This window comes from Chlorocebus sabaeus, chromosome X, assembly GCF_047675955.1.
Source record: "Chlorocebus sabaeus isolate Y175 chromosome X, mChlSab1.0.hap1, whole genome shotgun sequence".
In the NCBI taxonomy this organism is placed as follows: Eukaryota; Metazoa; Chordata; class Mammalia; order Primates; family Cercopithecidae; genus Chlorocebus; species Chlorocebus sabaeus.
Genome location: NC_132933.1, coordinates 151,057,545 through 151,085,108, shown reverse-complemented (window position 1 = coordinate 151,085,108; position 27,564 = coordinate 151,057,545). Strand labels below are relative to the sequence as shown.

At 51.2% G+C, this 27,564-nt stretch overlaps 1 protein-coding gene across 1 annotated transcript; it reads left to right on the top strand.

Annotated features, from left to right (window-relative positions):
- Positions 1–849: 849 nt before the first annotated feature.
- On the top strand, positions 850–27,564 carry ASMT (acetylserotonin O-methyltransferase). Its single transcript, XM_073013906.1, has 9 exons — positions 850–1,102; positions 3,926–4,069; positions 10,179–10,353; positions 12,124–12,253; positions 14,048–14,116; positions 16,686–16,804; positions 20,487–20,627; positions 25,437–25,559; positions 27,286–27,564. Exons 2-9 carry the CDS (start codon positions 4,001–4,003, stop codon positions 27,495–27,497), a joined length of 1,038 nt encoding a protein of 345 aa, XP_072870007.1. The 5' UTR covers positions 850–1,102; positions 3,926–4,000; the 3' UTR covers positions 27,498–27,564.

Sequence of the window (27,564 nt, the reverse complement as noted above, 5' to 3'; positions counted from 1 at the left end):
CTCCAGCTAAGACCCCAGGAAACCCCTGCCCCTACTCCAGCTAAGACCCCAGGAAACCCCTGCCCCTACTCCAGCTTAGACTCCAGGCCACCCCTGCCCCTACTCCAGCTAAGATCCCAGGAAACCCCTGCCCCTACTCCAGCTAAGACCCCAGGAAACCCCTGCCCCTACTCCAGCCAGGCCTCCAGGCCACCCCTGCCCCTACTCCAGCTAACACTCCAGGCCACCCCTGACCCTATTCCAGCCAAGCCTCCAGGCCATCCCTGTCCCTCCCTACTCCGGCCAGGCCTCCAGGCCATCCCACTCGCCCGAGTTGTACACAAGCTCCTGGGGTTTCTGGCCAAGGCTATCTCCCAAACATCCCATCCCCAGATGGCAGCCTCTGACTGCGTCCAGACCACACACGCTTCTCCTGAAACCGTCCTGCCAGACCCTGTCTCAAGGTGGTGAAGGGGGTCCGTGCAATGTCCCTGAGGGCTTTTAAAACCACCCTGTCTGTCTTTCCAGATGCTCCGGCCACGCGGGGTTCTCTCCTGGGAGCACCCACCCGGTCCCTCCTGCCTCAGATTTCAAAGAATTCCACAACCACCTTCACCCCAGAATGCAGTTCTCCCTCCCCTCCCCTGCTGTCCACACCCTCAAATCACCTTCTAACATCTTCATCTTTTTTTTTTGCTTTTTGAGATGGAGCCTTGCTCTGTCTCCCAAGCTAGACCGCAGGGGAGTGATCTCAGCTCACTGCAACCTCCACCTCCCGGGTTGAAGTCATTCTGCTGCCTCAGCCTCCCGAGTAGCTGGGATGACAGATGTGCACCTGCCACCAGTCCCAGCTAATTTTTTGTATTTGTAGGAGAGACGGGGGTTTCACCATGTTGGCCAGGCTGGTCTGGAACTGCTGACCTCACATGATCTGGCTGTCTTAGCCTCTCCCAAATTGCTGGGATGACACGTGTGATCCACCACACCTGGCCGAGATCGATGGTTTTGTAAACGGGAGACCCCCGGCGCACACCCTCTTGCCTGCCGCCGGCTGTAAGACGTGCCTTCGCTTCTCCTTCGCTTCCCCGCCGTGGCTGTGAGGCCTCTCTGGCCGCGTGGAACCGTGAGTCCAGTAAACATTTTTTCTCTTTATAAATTACCCAGTCTGAGGTATGTCTTTGTCAGCAGCATGAAAACGGACTAATACAGTATGTTTGTCAGTCACAAGTGTGTCTTGTTTTTCAGAAGTGTCTGTCGGCCGGGCGCGGTGGCTCACGCCTGTCATCCCAGCACTTTGGGAGGCCAAGGCGGGCGGATCACAAGGTCAAGAGATCGAGACCAGCCTGGCCAACATGCTGAAACCCTGACTCTACTGAAAATACAAAAATTAGCCGGGCGTGGTGGCAGGTGCCTGTTATCCCAGCTACTCAGGAGGTTGAGGCAGGAGAATGGCGTGAACCCGGGAGGCGGAGGTTGCGGTGAGCCGAGATTGCGTCACTGCACTCCAGCCTGGTGACAGCGCGAGACTCTGTCTCAAAAACAAGACAAGTGTCCGTGCATGTCCTTTGTAAGTCTCCATTCTCTAGTCACCGTGTTCCTGCCCTTCTCAATTCCTCAGGTAATCGCCTTAACTCAGATCCCTGAGGAATCCCCTCAGCAGGCAGAGATTTGGCCGCATGACAGTGGCTTTGGGGTTCCATTAAGCAAATGCGATCGGGGGCCAGCCCTGTCTGTCTGCAGGTGTCCCCTGCAGTCCCCAAGGACCCTTCGTCGCTCTGAACTTCAAGGCTTTCTCTCTTTCTTTCTCTCTCTCTTTCCCTCCCTCCCTTCCTTCCTTCTTTCCTTCCTTCCTTCCTTCCTTCCTTGTTTCCTTCCTTCCTTCTTGTTTCCTTCCTTCCTTCCTTCCCTCCCTCCCTCCCTTCTTTTCTTTCTTTCTCTCTCTCTCTACCTCCCTTCCTTCCTCCCTCCCTCCTTTCTTTTCTCTTTTCTTTCTTTCTTTTCTTTTCCTTTCCTTTCCTTTCCTTTCCTTTGATTTCCTTTCCTTTCCTTTCCTTTGCTTTCCTTTCCTTTCCTTTGCTTTCCTTTCCTTTCCTTGCGTTCCCTTCCTTTCCCTTTCCCTTTCTTTCCTTCCTTCCTTCTTTCTTTCTTTCTTTCTTTCTTTCTTTCTTTCTTTCTTTCTCTCTCTCTCTCTCTCTATCTCTCTTTCTCTCCTTCCTTCCTTCCTTCCTTCCTTTTCTTCTCTCTCTTTTCTTTCCTTTTTTTCTTTTCTTTCTTCTTCCTTTCTTTTCGAGACAGAGTCTCACTCTGTCGCCCAGGCTGGAGTGCAGTGGCGTGATCTCAGCTCACTGCAACCTCCGCCTCCCGGGTTCACACCATTCTCCTGCCTCAGCCTCCCGAGTAGCTGGGATTACAGGTGTGCGCTACCGTGCCCGCCTAATTTTTGTATTTTTAGTAGATGTGGGGTTTCACTATGTTGGCCAGGCTGGTCTTGAACTCCTGACCTCAAGTGATGCTCCCACCTCAGCCTCCTAAAGGGCTGGGATGACAGACTTGAGCCACCACGCCCAGCTAATTTTTGTATTTTTAGTAGAGTCGGGGTTTCACCATGTTAGCCAGGCTGGTCTCAAACTCCTGACCTCAGGTGATCTGCCCCAAATTGCTGGGAAGCCACCGCACCTGGGCAAGGCTAGGTTTATATTCTATATTCTTTTTTTTTTTTTTTTTTTTTTTTGAGATGGAGTCTGGCTCTGTCGCCCAGGCTGGAGTGCAGTGGCTGGATCTCAGCTCACTGCAAGCTCTGCCTCCCGGGCTTACGCCATTCTCCTGCCTCAGCCTCCTGAGTAGCTGGGACTACAGGCGCCCGCCACCTCGCCCGGCTAGTTTTTTTATTTTTAGTAGAGACAGGGTTTCACCGTTGTAGCCAGGATGGTCTCGATCTCCTGACCTCGTGATCTGCCCGCCTCGGCCTCCCAAAGTGCTGGGATGACAGGCGTGAGCCACCGCACCTGGCCCCGGCACGGTCACATATTAATTATATGCAGGCATTTAGATTGTTCAAATAAACATTGCAAGATATCTAGGCTGAAGTGGGAGAATCTCTTGAAGTCAGGAGTTCGAGACCAGCCTGGGCAACACAGTGAAACCCCCATCTCTAGAAAGATTTCAAAAAGTAGCCAGGTGCAGTGGCTCATGCCTGTCATCCCAACACTTTGGAAGGATGAGGCGGGCGGATCACCTGAGGTCAGGAGTTCGAGAGCAGCCTGGGCAACATGGCAAAACCCTGTCTCTACTAAAAATACAAAAATTACCCAGGCGTGGTGGCAGGCACCTGTAGTCCCAGCTACTCGGGAGGCTGAGGCGGGAGAATCACTTGAACCTGGGAGGTGGAGGTTGCAGTGAGCTGAGATTGTGCCACTGTACTGCAGCCTGGTAACAGAGCAAGACTCCATCTCAACCAAACAAAAAAAAAAAAAAAAAAAAAAAAAAAGGGGTCTCGCTATGTTGCCCAGGCTGGCCTGCTGTAAAGGGTCTCGCTATGTTGCCCAGTCTGGCCTGCTGGCATCTTGATGTTGAACTTCCAGCCTCCAGAAGTGTGAGAGAACTGTTTTGTGAGCCGCCCAGTTTGCGGAAATTCGTGCAACCCCCAGAAATGAATCCAGAACCTGTTCCATCCGTGAGACGATTCGTTTAGTGCTAATGAGGGGGGAGAGCATATTGCTCTGGGATCAGTTCTGCAGCCGATGACTCCACGGCTCAGGGGAGGCCTCAGGCAGGCTATTTTAGGGCTGCGGAACGGCCCCGCGCAGAAAGCCAGGGAATTCCGACACGCTTTGTGATCCCCTAATAAGGTTAATGCGAGTTTCTAGAGTGATCTGTCTTTGTTTGAGTACTGGGCAGCCAGCAGGGAGATTCAGGCAGCAGCCGTGAGCGGGTCCCTCTTTCCCAGCCTGCCAGCAGGCTCCGTGCTCCTAGAAGCAAACGCTCCAGAGGCTCCGGACGCCGCGGCTGGATTGGAGACGACATGGGTTCCTCAGGGGACGACGGCTATCGCCTCCTCAATGAGTACACCAACGGCTTCATGGTGTCCCAGGTAGGGTACGCTCTGTGGGACAAGGTGGGGAGAAGACGCGTTCATCACACTCACGTTCCACTGTGGGGAGTGTCAATGGAGAAAAATGATGACTCTCCATCGTTTCAGGAGGTTTATTTCCCACTGAGTCTCCATCATTTCAGGAGGTTTATTTCCCACCGAGTCTCCATCATTTCAGGAGGTTTATTTCCCACCGAGTCTCCATCATTTCAGGAGGTTTATTTCCCACCGGGAGAGACGTGCACCTGCAACAAAGCCTCAGGAGGTCCAGAGGATGTGTGCCCAAGGTGGTCCGGGGGCAGCTTCGTTTTAGGCATTTTAGGCAGACATGAGACGTCAATCAATATATGTGGGTACATCGGGCCGGCCGCCGTGACTCACACCTGTCATCCCAGCATTTTGGGAGGCTGAGGCGGGCAGATCACGAGGTCAGGAGTTCGAGACCAGCCTGGCCAATGTGGTGAAACCCCGTCTCTACTGAAAATACACAAATTAGCTGGGCTTGGTGGTGCGTGCCTGTAGTCCCAGCCACTCGGGACACTGAGGCAGGAGAATGGTGTGAACCCGGGAGGCGGAGGTTGCAGTGAGCCGAGATCGCACCATTGCACTCCAGCCTGGGAGACAGAGCGAGATTCTGTCTCAAAAAAAAAAAAAAAAAAAGAAAGAAAAAACAGAAACAAAAAAACCACACACACACACACAAAACAAGAATGGTTAATGGTGAATTTTATGAATTTTACTTTAATGCAAACACAGAGATAAATCAGAGATTTATTGATTTATTTATTCTTTTTTTTTTTTTTTGACACAGAGTCTCGCTCTGTCTCCCAGGCTGGAGTGCAGTGGTGTGATCTCGGCTCACTGCAGCCTCTGCCTCCCGGGTTCAAGCGATTCTCCTGCCTCAGCGTCCCGAGTAGCTGGGATGACAGGCGCCAGCCACCAAGCCTGGCTAATTATTTTATTTTTAATTTTTATGTATTTATTTATTTATTTTTCTGATATGGAGTTTCACTCTTGTTGCCCAGGCTGGAGTGCAGTGGTATGATCTCAGCTCACTGCAACCTCCACCTCCCGGGTTCAAGCAGTTCTGCCTCAGCCTCCCGAATAGCTGGGATGACAGGCACCTGCCACCACGCCCGGCTAATTTTTTGTATTTTTGGTAGAGACAGGGTTTCACCATATTGACCAGGCTGGTCTCAAACTCCTGACCTCAGGTGATCCACCTGCCTCGGCCTCCCAAAGTGCTAAGATTACAGTCACGTGCCACCACGTCCAACTAAGTTTTCTATTTTTTTTTTTTTTTTTTTGAGACTGAGTCTTGCTCTGTCCCCCAGGCTGGATCCCAGTGGCACAATCTCAGCTTGCTGCAAGCTCCGCCTCCTGGGTTCACACCATTCTCCTGCCTCAGCCTCCCGAGTAGCTGGGACTACAGGCGCCCGCCACCTCGCCCGGCTAGTTTTTTGTATTTTTAGTAGAGACGGGGTTTCACCGTGTTAGCCAGGATGGTCTCGATCTCCTGACCTCGCAATCCGCCCGCCTCGGCCTCCCAAAGTGCTGGGATGACAGGCGTGAGCTGCCGTGCCCGGCCTAATTTTTCTATTTTTTAGTAGAGGTGGGGGTTTCACTATGTTGACCACGCTGGTCTCGAACTCCTGACCTCAAGGGATCTGCCGGCCTCAGCCTCCCAAAGTGCTGGGACGACAGGCATGAGCCGCTGCGCCCGGCCGGGATGCGTTTATTTTTTTTAAAGCTTCCTCCGCGAATGGGTGTTCAGTGCGTTGGGTAACGGTATTAAACAGTACAGCGGTCTTGATGAGGTGAGCCCGGATGTTGAACAACTGCAGTTTCCAAAGATCTAAAGAGGTGACTGGAATGAAAGCATCCGTGGCTGCCTTCATGGGCTGAGGGAATGGGTTTCTTTCTCTCAGGCAATCGCCGGTTTTTTCCCCCAGGCCTTTTTTTTTTTTTTTTTTTTTTTTTGTGAGTAAAACTGCTTCGTGGCTGAACAAGCCCTAGGCAGAGAGATGCCTGCAGGTTAACTTCTGTGACAGCAACACCAAGATGATGGCTGCAGGTAGTGGCGATGAGGATACTAAAACCAGCAGATCTTAGCCGGGCACGGTGGCTCACGTCTGTCATCCCGGCACTTTGGGAGGCCGAGGCGGGAGGATCACCTGAGGTCAGGAGTTTGAGACCAGCCTGGTCAATATGGTGAAATCCCGTCTCTACTAGAAATATAAAAATTAGCCAGGCATGGTGGCAGGTGCCTGTCGTCCCAGCTACTCAGGAGGCTGAGGCAGGAGAATCACTTGAACCCAGGAGGTGGAGGTTGCGGTGAGCCGAGATGATGCCACTGCGCTCCAGCCTGGGCGACAGAGTGAGACTCTGTCTCAAAACAAAAACAAAAAACCAGCAGCATTGTGAAACGGAGTCATGTGCTGGTGGTATTTTGAGACGTCCGCAACAGCTCTCATGTGACATGAAAATATCTGTGGTTTCTCTGTCAGCAAGCCACAGGATTTTTTGTTTTTTGTTATTTTGTTTGTTTGGTTTTTTTTCAGAGTTCCACTCTGGTTGCCCTGGCTGGAGTGCAGGGGCACGATCTTGGCTCACTGCAACCTCCGCCTCCCAGGTTTAAGCGATTCTCCTGCCTCAGCCTCCCTAGTAGCTGGGATGACAGGTGCGCACCACCACGCCCGGATAATTTTGTATTTTTAGTAGAGACGGGGATTCTCCATGTCGGTCAGGCTGGTCTCGAACTCCCGATCCCTCAGTTGATCCACCTCGGCCTCCAAAGTGCTGGGATGAAAGCTGTGAGCCACCGCACCCGGCTCCCTCAGGCTCTTGTATCCCGGCTGTGGTTTAATGTACGCTCGTGGTTGGCGGGAATAGCCCATCTTAGGAAGAGGTAGTGAAAATCAGAGTGAAATCTCTTCTCGTTCCTTGTTTGTAGAGCCCCTGAATTTTATCCCTAGGTCCCCAAGGGTTGGAAATACCTATGCCCCAGCCACCCATACATGGAGCAGCCTCCCGGGTTCAAGCGATTCTGCTGCCCCAGCCTGCTGAGTACCTGGGATGACAGGTGCCTGCCACCAAGCCCGGCTAATTTATTTTTTATTTTATTTACTTTTCTGATACGGAGTTTCACTGTTGTTGCCCAGGCTGGAGTGCCATGGCACAATCTCAGCTCACTGCAAGCTCTGTCTCCCAGGTTCAAGCAGTTCTCCTGCCTCAGCCTCCCAAGTAGCTGGGATTACAGGCGCCCACCAACACACCTGGCTCATTTTTTGGATTTTTGGTAGAGACGGGGTTTCACCGTGTTAGCCAGGATGGTCTCGATCTCCTGACCTCGTGATCCGCCCGCCTCGGCCTCCCAAAGTGCTGGGATGACAGGCACGTGCCACCACGTCTGGCTAACTTTTCTATTTTTTAGTAGACGTGGGGTTTCTGTTACTGTCCCAGACAACAGTCACTTGCTCCCTTTGCCTCCTTTGACCACAGGCAGCCTGCTGGGGCTACTGACTGCTCATTCGAAGCCTGTCGCTGGTTCACAGGGGGTTTGCTGCGTCCGAAATCTTGGAAGAACAATCGGGCTTAAGGCAGAGTTAAAGCCACCTTAAGAGGATCAAACTTAGTGCACCCTTAACAGAAACAATTAGCTAATGCAACTTTCATAGACCAAGAGTGAACATAGACATAAGAAGATAACATTGAGTATCCCCTTGGTTGGGCTCGGTGGCTCACGCGTGTCATCCCAGCACTTTGGGAGGCCGAGGCGGGCGGATCACAAGGTCAGGAGTTCGAGACCAGCCTGGCCAACATGGTGAAACCCCATCTCTACTAAAAATACAAAAATCACCTGGGCGTGGTGGCAGGTGCCTGTAGTACCAGCTACTCAGGAGGCTGAGGCAGGAGAATCGCTTGAACCCCGGGAGGCGGAGGTTGCAGTGAGCCGAGATCACACCATAGCACTCCAGCCTGGCAGATAGAGCCAGACCCAGTATCCTCAAAAAAAAAAAAAAAAAAAAAAAAAAAAAAAAAAAAAAAAAAAAAACAGTGGGGCCTACAGGAGGGATAGCATTAGGAGAAATGCCTAATGTAAGTGACGGGTTGATGGGTGCAGCAAACCACCATGGCAGGTGTATACCCACAGCAGACCGCCATGGCAGGTGTTTACCCACAGCAGACCGCCATGGCAGGTGTATACCCACAGCATACCACCATGGCACGTGTATACCAGTGTAACAAACCTGCACATTCTGCACATGTATCCCAGAACTTAAAGTATAATAATAATAATAATAAAACTTTTTGGGAGCAGAAAAAAAGAAAGATCAAGCTTAGTACACCCTTAACAGAAACAATTAGTTAATGCCACTTTCATAGACCAACAGTGAACATAGACATAAGAAGATAACGTTTAACATATCCTTAAAAGAACGATTAATTCACCCAACCCCAACAGGAATGAATACAACTTTAATGAATAAAACAGAGCACAACGCTAGTTTTAAAAGGTTAATACAACATTAAAGAACAAGAATTCATATAGCTGTTGTTTTTTTTTTTTTTTTAAGACTGAGTCTCACTCTGTCGCCCAGGCTGGAGTGCAGTGGTGTAATCTCAGCTCACTGCAACCTCCGCCTCCCGGGTTCACACCGTTCTCCTGCCTCAGCCTCCTGAACAGGTGGGATTACAGGCGTACACCACCACCACACCTGGCTACTTTTTGTATTTTTAGTGGAGATGGGGTTTCACTGTGTTCGCCAGACTGGTCTCGAACTCCTGACCTCAAGTGATCTGTCCGCCTCGGCCTCCCAAAGTGCTGGGATGACAGGTGTGAGCCATCGCGCCCGGCCTAATCTAGCTTTAATAGAAAAGGCGCTAATACAAGCTTAGTAGAATAAACTTGATGCAGACTTTACTGTAACAAGCAGTCAATGCAACCTTAACCAAACAGGAATTAATAACAGCTTAACAGAAAAGGTAACACCACCTGAATAGAATACATCTTAATACAAGCTTCATAAGAACAAGAACTCATAAAACCTTAACAGAATAACCTAATACACCCTTAATAGAGTAATTAATTAATACAAATAAAACAGGAGCTAAGACAACCTTAATATAATTAACAGAATAACAACCATAAAAACTTAACGAAACAAGTTAACACAATCTTAATAGAATTATTATTAATTATTAATTATTATTAATCCAACCTTAATAAAACTTTCTCTACCCTTAACAGAAAAAATTAGTTAATACAAAGTTACTAGAACAAGAGCTGCTGGACACAGTGGCTCACACCTGTCATCCCAGCACTTTGGGAGGCTGAGGCGGGTGGATCACTTGAGGTCAGGAGTTCAAGACCAGCCTGGCCAACGTGGAGAAACCCCGTCTCTACTAAAAATACAAAAATTAGCTGGGCGTGGTTGTGGGCACCTATAATCCCATCTACTCGGGAGGGAGAGGCAGGAGAATCACTTGAACCCGGGAGGTGGAGGTTGCAGTGAGCTGAGATTGCACCACTGTACTCCAGCCTGGACGATACAGCGAGACTGTCTCAAAGAGAGAGAGCGAGGACCATGCGCGGTGGCTCACGCCTGTCATCCCAGCACTTTGGGAGGCTGAGGAGGGTGGATCACTTGAGGTCAGGAGGTCCAGACCAGCCTGGCTAACATGGTGAAACCCCGTCTTTACTAAAAATATCAAAATTAGCCGGGGATGGTGGGATAGGCCTGTAATCCCAGCTACTCGGGAGACCGAGGCAGGAGAATCTCTTGAACCCGGGAGGCGGAGGTTCGGGTGAGCCGAGATCACGCCCCTGCACTCCAGGCTGGGCGATGCCGTGGGACGTCATCTCAAAATACATACATAAATTAACATAAATAAATAAGTAAATAAATAAATAAATAAATATGCCTGTTTTCCATAGTGGTGCAACCTCATTTGACTCCATCTCAAAAAAAAAAAAAAAAGAAAGAAATGAATAAAAATATAAATAAAACAATGCGTTCCTCCCCAGCCTGGCCTGTTATGAGGTGTTTCTATGGCTATGGGTTCCCAGGGTCAGGCGCTGACCTTTTATTTCTGCTCCTCCTCCGAGGTTCTCTTCGCCGCCTGCGAGCTGGGGGTGTTCGACCTTCTCGCCGAGGCCCCAGGGCCCCTGGACGTGGCAGCGGTGGCTGCAGGTGTGGAGGCCAGCTCCCACGGGACAGAGCTCCTGCTGGACACCTGCGTGTCCCTGAAGCTGTTGAAAGTGGAGACGAGGGCAGGAAAAGGTGAGGACACGGGCGTTTTGAAGGAGGCATTTTAAGTGGGCCACCCTCTGCAGCCCATGTGTTCTGTACAAAACCAGACTGTCTCCATTCCGGCTAACACCACGAAACCCCGTTTCTATTTAAAAAAATTCAAAACATTAGCCGGACGTGGTGACGGGCACCTGTCTTCTCAGCTACTGGGGAGGCTGAGGCAGGAGAACGGCGTGAACCCGGGAGGCAGAGGTTGCAGTGAGCCGAGATGGCGCCACTGCACTCCAGCCTGGGCGACAGAGCGAGATTCCGTCTGTATTTGCAGGTTTGGGGATTCATGTGGTTTCTGTCGTAACTACCGAGGTCTGCCCTGGGGACGTCAAAGCTGCCAGAGTGCGAGTCCCAGGCTGGGGGATTCCTTGAGCCCTGGAGTTTGAGAGCAGCCTGGGCCATGTCGCGAGACCCCATTTCTAAAGAAGACAGAAAAATTAACTGGGAGACGTGGTATACACCTGTGGTCCCAGCTATTCGGGAGGCTGAGACAGAAGAATTGCTTGAACCCGAGAGGCAGAGGTTGCAGTGAGCTGAGATTGTGCCATTTCTCACCAGCCTGGGCAACTGAGCAAGACTGTATCTCAAAAAAAAAAAATTAATAATAATAATACAAAAATGAACTGGGAGTCGTGGTACATGCCTGTGGTCCCAGCTAGTCAGGTCCCAGCTGAGGCAGGAGGATTGCTTGAGCCTAAGAGTTCGAGGCTTCAGTGAGCTATGGTCACACCGCTACACTCCAGCCTTGGCAACAGAGCAAGGTCCTGCGTCAAAACAAAACAAAAAACAAAACCATACACACAAAAAAAACTAGCCAGAGATATTATGCGAATGATGGGGTTTCTTTTTTTTTTTTTTTTTTTTTTTTTTTTGAGACGGAGTTTCACTCCGTCCCCAGGCTGGAGTGAAGTGGTGAGATCTCAGCTCACTACAACCTCTGCCTCCCCGGTTCAAGCGATTCTCCTGCCTCAGCCTCCTGAGTAACTGGGATTACAGGCACCCACCACCACGCCCAGCTACTTTTTGTATTTTTGGTAGACACGGAGTTTCAGCATGTTGGCCAGGCTGGTGTCAAACTCCTGATCTCAGGTGATCCACCTGCCTCGGCCTCCCAAAGTGCTGGGATTACAGGAGTGAGCCACCACGCCCGGCCCTCTCGCTCTGTTTTTGAGACAGAGTCTCGCTCTGTTGCCCAGGCTGGACTGCAGCGGTGCAATCTCGGCTCACTGCAACCTCCGCCTCCCAGGTACAAGCGATTCTCCTGCCTCAGCCTCCCCAGTAGCTGAGATTACAGGCACCCGCCACCTGGCCAGGCTAGTTTTTGTATTTTTAGTAGAGACAGGATTTCGCCCTGTTGGCCAGGCTGGTCTCGATCTCCTGACCTCAGGTGATCCACCCGCCTCGGCCTCCCACAGTGCTGGGATGACAGGCGTGAGCCACCGTGCCCGGCCTCAATACGTTATTTTAGACACTGGGGAAATGTAATGTGTGTTTCCTCTCATGGTTCAACTGCATTTGTACTTCCTCCACCCAAAACTCCCGATGGGATTTGTCTAAACCGAACCCAACGTGGGTGCCAGCTGCCCCGGGTCACCTTTGTGCCTTCCACAGAACGCCCCAGCTGTGCGGGTGTTGGTGCTCCCAGGCAGGAATCATGTGGAAATCACCACGTTGGTGAGCTGGGGAGCGTCCGCCGGCAGGGACTCGGAATCTCACTGCTTTCTCCCTGTTCTTTTTTGTGTGTTTCAGCTTTCTATGAAAACACAGAGCTGTCCAGCGCCTACCTGACCAGGGTCAGCCCGACGTCACAATGCAGCCTGCTGAAGTATATGGGCAGGACCAGTTACGGGTGCTGGGGTCACCTGGCAGATGCTGTGAGGTGGGGGCTGCATCTAGGCGGTACCCCCGGGGGGCTGGTGAAGGGGCATTGGAGGAGGTGAAAGGGAAGGTTTCTTTCTTTTTTTTTTTTTTGAGACACAGTCTCGCTCTGTCTCCCAGGCTGGAGTGCAGTGGTGCAATCTCGGCTCACTGCACCCTCCGCCTCCCAGGTTCAAGCCATTCTCCTGCCTCAGTCGCCCGAGTAGCTGGGACTACAGGTGCCCGCTACTATGTCCAACTAGAGACGGGGTTTCGCCATGTTAGCCAGGATGGTCTCGATCTCCTGACCTCTGGTGATCTGCCCGCCTCAGCCTCCCAAAGTGCTGGGATTATAGGTGTGAGACACCGTACCCAGCCTTTTTTTTTTTTTTTTTTTTTTTTTTTTTAATTTATTTATTTATTTATTTTTTGAATGGAGTCTCGCTCTGTCGACCAGTCTGGAGTGCAGTGGCACCATCTCACCTCACCCAGCCTGAAATGGCAGATTTCTTGCAGAAACAAACATGGCATTGCTAGACTTGCTTACCCAGAGTAGATGGTAGAAATCACCTGGTGTGGCCAGGTGCGGTGGCTCACGCCTGTCATCCCAGCACTTTGGGAGGCCGAGGTGGGCAGATCACTTGAGGTCAGGAGATCAAGACCAGCCTGGCTAACACAGTGAAACTTCCGTCTCTACTAAAAATACAAAAAATTAGCCGGGCGTGGTGGCGGGCGCCTATAGTCCCAGCTACGTGGGAGGCTGAGGCAGGAGAATTGCTTGAACCCAGGAGTCGGAGATTGCAGTGAGCCAAGATAGTGCCACAGAATTCCAGCCTGGGCGGCAGAGCGAGACTCCATCTCATAAAATAAGATAAGGCCGGGCACGGTGGCTCACACCTGTAATCCCAGCACTTTGGGAGGCCAAGGTGGGCGGATCAAGAGGTCAGGAGTTCGAGACCAGCCTGACCAACATGGTAAAACCCCGTCTCTACTAAAAATACAAAAATTAGCTGGGCGTGGTGGCGGGCGCCTGTAGTCCCAGCTACTCGGGAGGCTGAGGCAGGAGAATGGCATGAACCTGGGAGGCAGAGGTTGCAGTGAGCCGAGATCATGCCATTGCACTCCAGCCTGGGCGACTGAGATGAGATGCGATGCGATGAGATGAGATGAGATGAGATGAGATGAGATGAGATGAGATGATGAGATGAGATGAGATGAGATGATATGATATGATATGATATGATATGATATGATGAGGTGAGGTGAGATGATGAGATGAGATGAGATGAGATGAGATGATGAGATGATGAGATGAGATGATGAGGTGAGGTGAGGTGAGATGAGATGAGATGAGATGATGAGATGAGATGATGAGATGAGATGATGAGGTGAGATGATGAGGTGAGATGATGAGATGAGATGAGATGATGAGATGAGATGAGATGAGAAGATGAGATGAGAAGATGAGATGATGAGATGAGATGATGAGATGAGATGATGAGATGAGATGAGATGATGAGATGAGATGATGAGATGAGATGAGATGAGATGAGATGATGAGATGATGAGATGAGATGATGAGATGATGAGATGAGATGATGAGATGAGATGATGAGATGAGATGATGAGATGAGATGAGATGATGAGATGAGATGAAATGAGATGATGAGATGAGATGATGAGATGAGATGAGATGAGATGATGAGATGCGATGATGAGATGATGAGATGAGATGAGATGATGAGATGATGAGATGAGATGAGATGATGAGATGAGATGAGGTAGTTAAACAGCAGCCTTCCCTCTCTTTTCTTAGAGAAGGAAAGAACCAGTACCTGCAGACGTTTGGCGTTCCCGCTGAAGACCTTTTTACAGCCATCTACAGGTAACACCCATCACTTTGAAACCAACAACTCAGATAAGATTGTGTTTATTTCTAAAGGACTTAGGAGACCCAATCAATGTACTCAAACGGGATAACCCAGGAGGAAGTCACCATTTAATTTAAAATAACACCCCCCACCCCCACTACCATCCCAGATTCTGATGTTCGAATGGATCCAGTTCCTGAGTGGGTGCAACTTGACCCTTCCTTCCAAAGGACTACTCACAAACTCAGTGTTTATGTAGAACATGGAGGCACCGGCCAGGCGCGGTGACTCACGTCTGTCATCCCAGCACTTTGGGAGGCTGAGGTGGGCGGATCACCTGAGGTCAGGAGTTCGAGACCAGCCTGGCCAACATGGTGAAACCCCATCTCTACTAAAAATACAAAAGTTAGGCGGGCGTGGTGGTGCACACCGATAATCCCAGCTACTCGGGAGGCTGAGGCAGGAGAACCGCTTGAACCTGGGAGATGGAGGTTGCAGTGAGCTGAGATCACGCCGTTGCACTCCAGCCTGGGCGACAAGAGTGAAACTCCGTCTCAAAAAAAAAAAAAAAAAAAAAAAAAAGAAAAGAAAAGAAAGAAAATAGAGGCCCAGTTTTTGATTTGGTCAGAGGTGAAGGTGAGGCCAGGGGAGACCCCAGTTCTTCACTTTGCTTTGTGGACGTGGACACAGCTTTGGCCTTTGCCTGAAGCTCTTACCTGGAATTCTAAGATGGAGGTGGATTGATGGGTCTGTCCCCCAGCCTCTCCTCTCCTCCCCTTCTCTCCCCTCTATTCCCCTCCCCTCTCCTCTCCTTCCATCCTGTTCCCTCTCTTCCTCTTCTGTCCTCCTCTCTTTCTCTCCTTTTCCTTCTCTCCTCTCTTTTCCTCTCCATCTCCGCCCTCCTCTCTCCCATCTTCCCTCTCTTGTCTCCTCTCTCTTCTCTCTTCACTCTCTTCTTTCCTCTCCTCTCCTTTTCCCTCCCATCCCCTTTCATCCTTTCTCTTCTTTTCCTCTTCCTTTCTCCTCTCTTTCCTCCTTTCTTTCTCTTCCCTTCTCTCCTCTCTTTTCATTTCTACCTCTCCCGTCGCCTCCCTTCGCCTGCCTCTCTCCTTCTCCTCTCCCGTCTTCTCCTTTCTCTCGTCTTCTCTGTTTTCATGCCCCGTATTTCCCCTCCTTTTTTCCTCTTCTCTTCTCCTTTCGGTTGGTCTGTCTTTCCTTCCTTCCTTCTTCCCTCCCTTCCTTCCTTCCTTCCTTCCTTCCTTCCTTCCTTCCTTCCTTCCTTCCTTCCTTCCTTCCTTCCTTCCTTCCTCCCTCCCTCCCTCCCTCCCTCCCTCCCTCTTTCTTTCTTTCCTTCTTTCTTTCTTTCTTTCTTTCTTTCTTTCTTTCTTTCTTTCTTTCTTTCTTCTCTTTCTCTCTTTCTCTCTTTCTTTCCTTCCTTCTTTTTTTTTCTTCCTACCTTCTTTCCTTTCTCCCTTCCTCCCTCCCTGTCTCCTTCCTTCCTCCCTTCCCTCCCTCCCACCCTCTCTACTTCCCTCCCTCACTTCCTTCCTTCCCTCCTTCCCTTACTCCTTCCTTCCTTCCCTCCCACCCACCCTCTCTCCTTTCCTCCTTCCCTCACCCATTTCTTTCTTTTCCTTCCTTCCTTCCTTCCTTCCTTCCTTCCTTCCTTCCTTCCTTCCTTCCTTCCTTCCTCCTTTCCTTTCTTTTTTCTTTTCTCTTTCTTTCTTTCTCTCTTTCTTTCTTTTTCTTTCTTTCTCTCGTTTCCTCTCTTCTTTCCTTTTTTCTTTTTCTCCTTCTTCCTTCCTTTCTTCATATATATGTGAATATATGTATACATGTGTACGTATATGTGTATATATGTATCTGTTTAGTGGGCGCAAGTCCCCGTCTCTTCCATGCTTACATGTTGCAGTGTGGAGCCTGGACTTTTAGTGTGCCCATCACCTGAGTAGTGACCCCGGTACCTAAGAGGCAGTTTTTCAGCCCTCATTACTCTGAGGCAAACCCCCACAGCAGGCTCTGCCGAGAGGACAGGAGGAGAGAGGGAGCTTGCAACACATGAGCTCTGTCCGCCTCCGTGTCCACCTGTCCTTCTTGGCTCCATCTCACCTCCCTCCCTTACTAGTTCCTGCCTTTTCTCTAGCCTCTTCCCCCACCACCTGAATTCCCACCTTCTGGGGCCCCTGCCCCAGGATATGTGGACCCCCCCCCACCCTTCCTGGATTTGTCCTCTGGAGCTGAGCTCTGTGGGTGGGGGGACATATTATCGACTTTCCTCTTAGAAAACATCTAAACTCCTCTTCGGATAGAAATCCCTTCCCATTGAGCGGGGAAATCCCTTCCCATCCAGAGAACAATGATCCGTTCTGACTCGACCCCGGGTTTCCCAGAGCTGGGTACCCTTTGGTGGCCGACCTCCGGTTGCCCCATCCCAAATGACTCCATGTTCCATTTCACACATGCGAAGCTCTCAGGTGCACCTGTAGGGTACGGCTCTGTTCTCAGCAGGGGGTTATGTACACCTTTGCTGTGGACGCCTGCCCGGATCTTCACCGTTGTCACGAGCGTGGTTTTGCACGCCAGGTCTGAGGGCGAGCGGCTGCAGTTCATGCAAGCTCTGCAGGAGGTCTGGAGCGTCAACGGGAGAAGCGTGCTCACTGCCTTTGACCTTTCGGGGTTCCCACTTATGTGCGACCTCGGTGGTAGGTACCCCCCCAACCCCCAAAACCTCAGAGCTGTGTCTCCTGATCTCTGTAGGGAGCGTGTAAGCAATGTTTTTTATTTTATTTTTTTTGAGATGGAGTCTCCCTCTGTCGCCCAGGCTGGAGTGCAGTGGGACGATCTCAGCTCACTGCAACCTCCGCTCCCCGGGTTCAAGCGATTCTCCTGCCTCAGCCTCCAGAGTAGCTGGAACGACAGGTGCAAGCTGCCACACCTGGCTAATTTTTTGTATTTTTAGTAGAGACAGGGTTTCACCATGTTGGTCTCGATCTCTTGACCTCGTGATCTGCCCGCCTCGGCCTCCCAAAGTGCTGGGATGACAGGTGTGAGCCACCGCGCCCGGCCTAACAAGGTCTTTTATTTTTTGCATTCTGATGCTTTGACATGTACGAGATCTCTGGTCTTGGAGGAATCATTCCTCCCAGCACTGGGCACTTCCTAGAGTCAGCAAACATCTCCTCTGAAAGCACGCTTTTCTTTTATTTCTATTTTAATTTTTTTTTAAAGATGTAATCTTGCTCTATTGCCCAGGCTGGAGTACAGTGGTGTGATCTCGGTTCGTTGCAACCTCCACCTCCCAGGTCAAGCAATTCTCCCGCCCCAGCCTCCCAAGTAGCTGGGATTACAGGTGCGCGCCACTATGCCAGGCTAATTTTTGAATTTTTTAATAGAGACGGGGTTTTGCCATGTTGGCTGGGCTGGTCTCTATCTCTTGACCTCGTGATCCACCCGCCTTGGCCTCCCAAAGTGCTGGGATGACAGGCGTGAGCAACCATGCCTGACCCCTATATTTTATTTTATTTTTTAGATGTAATCTTGCTCTATCGCCCAGGCTGGAGTGCAGTGGTGTGGTCTCGGCTCACTGCAACCTCCACCTCCCGGGTTCAAGCGATTCTCCTGCCTCAGCCTCCCGAGTAGCTGGGATTCCAGGCGCGCGTCACCACGGCAGGCTAATTTTTGTATTTTTTGATAGACACGGAGTTTTGCCATGTCGGCCGGGCTGGTGTCGAACTCCTGACCTCGAGGGACCCGCCTGCCTCGGTCTTGTTTTTATTTTTTGAGATAGGGTTCTGCTCGTCTCGCAGGCTGGAGTGCAGTGCTGTGATAATGGCTCACTGCAGCCTCAGACTCCCAGGCTCAAGTGATCCTCCCACCTTAGCCTCCCGAGTAGCTGGAACTACAGATGCATGCCGCCACACCTAACTTATTTTGTAGAGACTGAGTCTCTCTATGTGGCCCTGGCTGGTCTCAGACTCCTGGGCTCATGCAATCCTCCTGCCTCAGCCTCCAAAAGTGCTGGGATTACAGGCGTGAGCCACCACACCCAGGCTGAGCTTCCTTGTTTTTTTTTTTTTTTTCACAGTCTCGTTCTGTCGCCCAGGCTGGAGTACAGTGGCACAATCTCGGCTCACTGCAATCTCCGCCTCCCGGGTTCAAGCGATTCTCCTGCCTCAGCCTCCCGAGTAGCTGGGACTACAGGTACCCGCCACCTCGCCCGGCTAATTTTTTGTATTTTTAGTAGAGACGGGGTTTCACCATGTTAGCCAGGATGGTCTCGATCTCCTGACCTCGTGATCAGCCCGCCTCGGCCTCCCAAAGTGCTGGGATTACAGGCTTGAGCCACCGCCACCGGCCATTTTAAAACTTTTTGTAGAGACTGGTCTCAGACTCCTGGGCTCAGCTCATCCACCGTACCTGGCCCTGAGCTTGCTTTTCAAATACAAACCCACCAACCTCGAGCTCACCCCTTAAGCACCTCCTGCACCCCGTAGGGCTCTCATACTCCAGGCCGTGATCCACCCAGCCTGTCTCCCTTCTGTGACTCAGTGGATCACTCAGAAGAGCTCCTGGCTGGCAGAAAGCTCTTTGCAGAGTGGATAGCCTTCTCTGATTTATTACTTTTAGTCACTGTCAGCAGGGATACATAGAGTTCAGGATCCCCCTGCCTGGGCAGCAGCTTGGGAAGAAAATAATGAACAAGTCGACCGGGCACGGTGGCTCACGCCTGTCATCCCAGAACTTTGAGAGGCCGAGGTGGGTGGATCCCAAGGTCGGGAGTTCGAGACCAGCCTGACCAACATGGTGAAACCCGGTCTCTACTAAAAAATCCAAAAAAGCAGCCAGGTGTGGTGGCGGGTGCCTGTCATCCCAGGTACTCAGGAGTCTGAGGCAGGAGAATTGCTTGTACCTGGGAGGCGGAGGTCACAGTGAGAGGAGATCACGCCACTGCACTGCAGCCTGGGCGACGGAGCGAGAGTCTGTTTCAAAATAAATAAATAAATAAATAAATAATTAATAATAACACAGACTTTCTACGGAAATAATGGACAAGGAGCACGGGGCTGGAGGTCTCTGGGGCCCACGATGGACTTTGTGTGCACGGCTGGCTGGATCTTCTGCCCGGGGCTTGCTATCGCGTCCTTCTCTTACCTGTTGTCCGCCCTTGGCTGGACAGGTGCGCAGGCTTGGAGAGCACAGAGTTCAGTCAGTGGCCGTGTGGAAGCTTGGAGTTTGGGTTAGCCCAGCCTGGAAGACCACCTGAACTCGGGGGCCCGTAGACAATCACATCACCGTCGAGATCAGACATGGCAGATAAAAAAGGATGAGTTCGGCCGGGCGCGGTGGCTCACGCCTGTCATCCCAGCACTTTGGGAGGCTGAGGCGGGCGGATCACGATGTGGTCAGGAGATCAAGACGATCCTGGCTAACACGGTGAAACCCTGTCTCTACTAAAAATACAAAAAACAAAAAACAAAAAACCAAAATTAGCCAGGCATGGTGTCGGGCGCCTGTAGCCCCAGCTACTCCGGAGGGTGAGGCAGGAGAATAACGTGAACCCAGGAGGCAGAGCTTTCAGTGAGCCGAGATTGCACCACTGCACTCCAGCCTGGGCGACAGAGCAAGACTCTGTCTCAAAAAAAAAAAGGATAAGTTCGTGTCCTTCGCAGGGACATGGATGAAGCTGGAAACCATCCTTCTAAGCAAACCATCACAAAGACAGAAAACCAAACACCGTGTGTTCTCACTCCTAGGTGGGACTTGGACAAGGAGAACACATGGACACACAGGGTGGAGAACATCACACATCAGGGCCTGACAGGGGGTGGGGGGCTGGGAGAGGGAGAGCATTAGGAGATATACCCAATGTAAATGACGAGGCAATGGGTGTAGCAAACCAACATGGCATATGGATACCTACGTAGGAAACCCTGCATGTTCTGCACCTGTACCCTAGAACTTAAAGTATAATAAAAAAAGGAAGGAAGGAAGGAAGGAAGGAAGGAAAAGGAAAGAAGGAAGGAAGGAAGGAAGGAAGGAAGGAAGGAAGGAAGGAAGGAAAAGGAAAGAAGGAAGGAAGGAAGGAAGGAAGGAAGGAAGGAAGGAAGGAAGGAAGGAAGGAAGGAAGGAAGGAAAAGGAAAGAAGGAAGGAAGGAAGGAAGGAAGGAAGGAAGGAAGGAAGGAAGGAAGGAAGGAAGGAAGGAAGGAAGGAAGGAAAAAGAAAGAAGGAAGGAAGGAAGGAAAGAAAAAAAAGAAAAAAGACCAGACACGGTGGAAGGTCCCAGGTTCCTGGGTTAGACCCTTCATGGGTCCACGGTGCGTGGAGGGCGAGTGACGTCTCCCTGGTTCATCTCTGGGGGCCAGACACGCTTTGTCCTCTTCCAGGTGGCCCTGGAGCTCTGGCGAAGGAGTGCCTGTCTCTGTATCCTGGATGTAAGGTCACCGTTTTCGACATCCCAGAAGTGGTGCGGACGGCAAAGCAGCACTTCTCATTCCCGGAGGAACAAGACATTCAGTTCCAGGAAGGTGTGTCTGTGTCTGTCGGGGAAGCAGAGACGTGTCTCATGGTTTCTCCGAGCGGGGGGTGTGGCTGGATGCTTCTGGGAGATGATGAAGACGTCATGTGATTTTTTTTTTTTTTTTTTTTTTGAGACGGAGTCTTGCTCTGTCGCCCAGGCTGGAGTACAGTGGCACAATCTCGGCTCACTACAAGCTCCACACCATTCTCCTGCCTCAGCCTCCTAAGTAGCTGGGACTACAGGTACCACCACCACGCCCAGCTAGTTTTTTGTATTTTTTAGTAGAGATGGAGTTTCACCGTGTTAGCCAGGATGGTCTCGATCTCCTGACCTCGTGATCCGCCCGCCTCGGCCTCCCAAAGTGCTGGGATGACAGGCATGAGCCACCGCGCCCAGCCTATCATGTGGTTTTCTTCTTGCTCCCAACAACACCCTCAACTCCACACTGTGTGTTACTCATGATGGATGGAAAGCTGTGTGTAGGTATACAGCTTTCTTACAATTATTATTATTATTATTATTATTATTATTATTATTATTATTTGATACAGAGTCTTGCTCTGTCACTCAGGCTGGAGTGCAGTGGTGCAATCTTGGCTCACTACAACCTCCACCTCCTGGGTTCAAGTGATTCTCCTGCCTCAGCCTCCCAAGTAGCTGGGATCACAGGCACCTGCCACCACACCCGGCTAATTTTTGAACTTTTAGTAGAGACAGAGTTTCTCCATGTTGGCCGGGCTGGTCTCGAACTCCCGACCTCAGGTGATCTGCCCACCTCGGCCTCCCGAAGTGCTGGGATTACAGGCTGGAGTGCAGTGGTTCAATCTCGGCTCACTGCAACCTCCACCTCCCGGGTTCAAGTGATTTTCCGGCTTAGCCTCCCGAGTACCTGGGATTACAGGCGTCCACTACCACACCCGGCTAGTTTTGTATTTTTAGTAGAAATAGGGCTTCACCGTGTTGGCCAGGCTGGTCTTGAACTCCCAACCTCAGGTGATCCGCCCACCTCGGCCTCCCAAAGTGCTGGGATGGCAGGTGTGAGCCACCGCGCCCAACCGGGTGAGTTTTTTAGTGGTGAATTCTGAGATTTTGTTACACCCATCCCCCAAGCCATGTGCACTGTACTCAATATGTACTTTTTTTTTAAAATTATTTTATTTTATTTATTTATTTTTGAGACAAAGTTTGTATCTGTCACCCAGGCTGGGGTATAGTGGCACTATCTCGGCTCTCTCCACCCACCACCTCCCCAGTTCAAGCAGTTCTCCTGCCTCAGCCTCCTGAGCAGCTGGGATGACGGTGCCCGCTACCACGCCTGACTAATTTTTGTACTTTTTAGTAGAGATGGGGTTTCATCGTGTTGGACAGGCTGGTCTCAAACTCCTGACCTCGGGCGATCTGCCCGCCTCGGCCACCCAAACTGCTGGGATTACAGGCGTGAGCCACCGTGCCCGATCTTTCTTTTTCTTTCTTTCTTTTTTTTTTTGAGAGTCTTTTATCCCTCACTCACCTCCCACATTTCACCCTGAGTCCCCAAAATTCTTTGTCTCATTCGTACGTCTTTGCATCTTCGTATCTTAGCTCCCACTTGTAAGTGAAAACATCCAGTGTTTTTTTTTCATTCCTGAGTTCCTTCATGTAAAACAATGGCCTCCAGCTCCCTCCAAGTTGCTGCGAAGGCATTATTTCTTTCTGTTTTATGACTGAGTTGTATTCCATGGAGAAAACACCAAATGGAACTAGCTTGGTCACGAGAGGCTGAGATGAGACCTGAAGGATGAGAAGAACCTGGGTTATGTGAAAGAAACAGCATGCTGGCCGGGCGCGGTGGCTCATGCCTGTCATCCCAGCACTTTGGGAGGCCGAGGCGAGCGGATCACAAGGTCAAGAGATCGAGACCATCCTGGCTGACACAGTGGAACCCCGTCTCTACTAAAACTACAAAAATTAGCTGGATAGGGTGGTGTGCACCTGTAGTCCCAGCTACTTGAGGCTGAGGTAGGAGAATCGCTTGAACTGGGAGGTGGAGGTTGCAGTGAGCCAAGATCCAGGACATCTTAAAAAAAAAAAAGCCTTGTTTTAGGAGCAATCAGCGCATGCCAAGGTCCTGAGTTGGATGAAGAAGGCTTTAAGATTTCCTATTAAGGCGTCTATTGTCCTGTTTTCATGCTACTTTCTCAGATTGTTAAGGTCCAGGCCTGGTGTGGTGGCTCACACCTGTCATCCCAGCACTTTGGGAGGCCAAGACGGGCGGATCACGAGGTCAGGAGATCGAGACCATCCTGGCTAACACGGTGAAACCCCGTCTCTACTAAAAATACAAAAAATTAGCCTGGCGTGGTGGCAGGTGCCCGTAGTCCCAGCTACTCGGGAGGCTGAGGCAGGAGAATGGCGTGAACCCGGGAGGCGGAGCTTGCAGTGAGCCGAGATCCAGCCACTGCACTCCAGCCTGGGCGACAGTGTGAGACTCTGTCTCAAAAAAAAAAAAAAAAAAAAAAAAGAGGTAAGGCCCAGGGCAGTGACTCCTGCTTGTCATCCCAGCAGTTTGGAAGGCTGAGGTGGGTGGATCACTTGAGTCTAGAAGTTTTACCGTCAGCCTGGGTAACATGGTGAGACCCTGTCTCTACAAAAAAAAAAAACAACAACAAAATTAGCCAGGTGTAGCCGTGCACAGCTGTGGCCCCAGCTGTTGTGGAGGTTGAAGTGGGAGGATCGCCTGAGCGTGGCAGGTGGAGGCTGCAGTGAGCCATGATCGTGCCACTGCACTCCAGCCTGGGCGACAGAGCGAGACTTTATCTCAAAAATAAAAAAATGTAAAAAATGAAAGAGTTTGTAGCAAGACTTGTTGGTTGGATAGGACCTGAGAGAAAATGTGTTTTTTGTTCATGGTTTTGCAACCCGAACAACTGTTAGGATACCTTATGGTTTACTGGGAAGCACGCAGGGTTGGAATCTGGAAGCCTGCACCTGAGTTCCATTTACCACGAGACCCCAGGCAAACTGCCTAACTCCATCTCAAACAAAACAACAAAACAAAAAAGAAATCATTACATGATTTTCTAAAGGAGAAGGAGACAGGTCCACCCATTCTGATGGTCCATGAGGACGTGGACACAGCCTCTGTGTGTGTGAAGGCGACAGTGTCCCAGTTCTCCTGTGAGGTCCACCCATCCTGATGGTCGATGAGGACATGGGCACAGCCTCTGTGTGTGTGAAGGCGACAGTGTCCCAGTTCTCCTGTGAGGTCCACCCATCCTGATGGTCGATGAGGACATGGGCACAGCCTCTGTGTGTGTGAAGGAGACAGTGTCCCAGTTCTCCTGTGAGGTCCACCCATCCTGATGGTCGATGAGGACATGGGCACAGCCTCTGTGTGTGTGAAGGCGACAGTGTCCCAGTTCTCCTGTGAGGTCCACCCATCCTGATGGTCGATGAGGACATGGGCACAGCCTCTGTGTGTGTTGGAGACAGTGTCCCAGTTCTCCTGTGAGGTCCACCATCCTGATGGTCCATGAGGATGTGGACACAGCCTCTGTGTGTGAAGGGGACAGTGTCCCAGCTCTCCTGTGAGGCCCACCCATCCTGATGGTCCATGAGGACGTGGGCACAGCCTCTGTCTGTGTGTTGGAGACAGTGTCCCAGTTCTCCTGTGAGGTCCACCCATCCTGATGGTCTATGAGGATGTGGACAAAGCCTCTGTGTGTGAAGGGGACAGTGTCCCAATTCTCCTGTGAGGTCCACCCATCCTGATGGTCCATGAGGATGTGGGCACACCCTCTGTGTGTGTGAAGGGGACAGTGTCCCAGTTCTCCTGTGAGGTCCACCCATCCTGATGGTCCATGAGGACATGGACACAGCCTCTGTGTGTGAAGGGGACAGTGTCCCAGCTCTCCTGTGAGGCCCACCCATCCTGATGGTCCATGAGGATGTGGACACAGCCTCTGTGTGTGAAGGGGACAGTGTCCCAGCTCTCCTGTGAGGTCCAGCCATCCTGATGGTCCATGAGGATGTGGACACAGCCTCTGTGTGTGAGATGGAGACAGTGTCCCAGTTCTCCTGTGAGGTCCTCCCATCCTGATGGTCTATGAGGATGTGGGCACAGCCTCGGTGTGTGTGTTGGAGACAGTGTCCCAGTTCTCCCGTGAGGTCCACTCATCCTGATGGTCCATGAGGACATGGGCACAGCCTCTGTGTGTGAAGGAGACAGTATCCCAGTTCTCCCATGAGGCCCACCCATCCTGATGGTCCATGAGGACGTGGGCACAGCCTCTGTCTGTGTGTTGGAGACAGTGTCCCAGTTCTCCTGTGAGGTCCTCCCATCCTGATGGTCTATGAGGATGTGGACAAAGCCTCTGTGTGTGAAGGGGACAGTGTCCCAATTCTCCTGTGAGGTCCACCCATCCTGATGGTCCATGAGGATGTGGACAAAGCCTCTGTGTGTGTGAAGGGGACAGTGTCCCAGTTCTCCTGTGAGGTCCACCCATCCTGATGGTCCATGAGGACGTGGACACAGCCTCTGTGTGTGAAGGGGACAGTGTCCCAGCTCTCCTGTGAGGTCCACCCATCCTGATGGTCCATGAGGATGTGGACACAGCCTCTCTGTGTGTGTGTTGGAGACACATATCATTCAGTATTTTCTTATCTTTCTCCTGAGCCTTTTTGGTTTTCAAGGCTAGATCTGCAGGTCACTAGCCTGGAAGACCTGGGAAAGGTATGACCCATCCCGGTGACCTTTTGTACCTGAAATAGGTTTAGTCAAATGGGATCGGATGGCAGGCTGACCTCAGGGTGCCTGTCCTATTGCCCTGTGTTCCAGGGGATTTCTTTAAAGACCCTCTTCCGGAAGCAGATCTGTACATCCTGGCCAGGATCCTCCATGACTGGGCAGATGGAAAGTGCTCACACCTGCTGGAGAGGGTCTACCATACTTGCAAGCCAGGTAAGCTGTGGGGTTTGCATTTCAGCTGTGCTTGTGACTCAGGGCAGAACTACACGAGTCACATTTAGAAGGCAGGCACTGAAATCATCCCACAGGTAAGTGTAGACATCCTGCCAAATGGCTTTCCTTTTAGATAACTACCTACAAGACATAGGGTCCTAATTTCTCTTCTATTGATAAAACCACATAAAGATGGAAAAAGTGAAAGGTCCTCTGAAACTTCAGTGGCCTCACTTTGGTGAAACTGTTTCAGAATTAGGCTAGTATTTGTGTGTGTCATGAGTACAGTGCCTCACTGACTTCTGAGGTCCACCCATCCTGATGGTCCACGAGGACGTGGGCACAGCCTCTGTGTGTGTGTTGGAGACAGTGTCCCAGCTCTCCTGTGAGGTCCACCCATCCTGATGGTTCATGAAGATGTGGGCACAGCCTGTGTGTGTGTGAAGGGGACAGTGTCCTAGCTCTCCTGTGAGGTCCACTCATCCTGATGATTCATGAGGACGTGGACACACCCTATGTGTGAGATGGGGACAGTGTCCCAGCTCTCCTGTGAGGTCCACTCATCCTGATGGTCCATGAGGATGTGGGCACACCCTCTGTGTGTGAGATGGGGACAGTGTCCCAGTTCTCCTGTGAGGTTCACCCATCCTGATGGTCCATGAGGACGTGGGCATAGCCTCTGTGTGTGTGAAGGGGACAGTGTCCCAGTTCTCCTGTGAGGTCCACCCATCCTGATGGTCCATGAGAATGTGGGCACAGCCTCTGTGTGTGTGTGTTAGGGACAGTGTCCCAGTTCTCCTGTGAGGTCCACCCATCCTGATGGTCCATGAGAATGTGGGCACAGCCTCTGTGTGTGTGTGTTAGGGACAGTGTCCCAGTTCTCCTGTGAGGTCCACTCATCCTGATGATCCATGAGAATGTGGGCACAGCCTCTGTGTGTGAAGGGGACAGTGTCCCAGTTCTCCTGTGAGGTCCACTCATCCTGATGGTCCATGAGAATGTGGGCACAGCCTCTGTGTGTGTGTGTTAGGGACAGTGTCCCAGTTCTCCTGTGAGGTCCACCCATCCTGATGGTCCATGAGAATGTGGGCACAGCCTCTGTGTGTGTGTGTTAGGGACAGTGTCCCAGTTCTCCTGTGAGGTCCACTCATCCTGATGATCCATGAGAATGTGGGCACAGCCTCTGTGTGTGAAGGGGACAGTGTCCCAGTTCTCCTGTGAGGTCCACTCATCCTGATGGTCCATGAGAATGTGGGCACAGCCTCTGTGTGTGTGTGTTAGGGACAGTGTCCCAGTTCTCCTGTGAGGTCCACCCATCCTGATGGTCCATGAGAATGTGGGCACAGCCTCTGTGTGTGTGTGTTAGGGACAGTGTCCCAGTTCTCCTGTGAGGTCCACTCATCCTGATGGTTCATGAGGATGTGAGTACAGCCTCTGTGTCTGTGTTGGAGACAGTGTCCCAGTTCTCCTGTGAGGTCCACCCATCTGATGGTTCATGAGGATGTGGGCACAGCCTCTGTGTGTGTGTGAAGGGGACAGTGTCCCTGCTGTCTGTTCTGTGAGGTCCATCTATTCTGTGATATTCCATAAAGACGTGGGCACAGCCTCTGGGTGTGTGATGGAGACAGTGCCCCGACTGTCCTCTGAGGTCTCGCTGTCCTTATGGTTCACTGGGACTTTGGCACAGTCTGTGTGTGTGATGTGGACTGTGCCCCTCCCTTTCTAGGTGGTGGCCTTCTGGTAATTGAAAGCCTCCTGGATGAAGACAGGCGGGGTCCTCTGCTCACGCAGCTCTACTCTCTGAACATGCTTGTGCAGACGGAAGGGCAGGAGAGGACCCCCACCCACTACCACATGCTCCTCTCCTCTGCTGGCTTCAGAGACTTCCAGTTTAAGAAAACAGGAGCCATTTATGATGCCATTTTAGTCAGGAAATAACTTTTTCTTGTGATCTGGAACTACTGTCAAAGCACGCAAGACATAATAATAAAGAGATGTATCTCCA

Bases quoted from the DNA above. Each gene is read 5' to 3' on its own strand.
- ASMT (XM_073013906.1), top strand. From the start codon at position 4,001: ATGGGTTCCTCAGGGGACGACGGCTATCGCCTCCTCAATGAGTACACC. The intron at 12,254-14,047 runs GTGGGGGCTGCA...CTCTTTTCTTAG, and splicing joins CACCTGGCAGATGCTGTGAG to AGAAGGAAAGAACCAGTACC. The intron at 14,117-16,685 runs GTAACACCCATC...TTTGCACGCCAG, and splicing joins CTTTTTACAGCCATCTACAG to GTCTGAGGGCGAGCGGCTGC.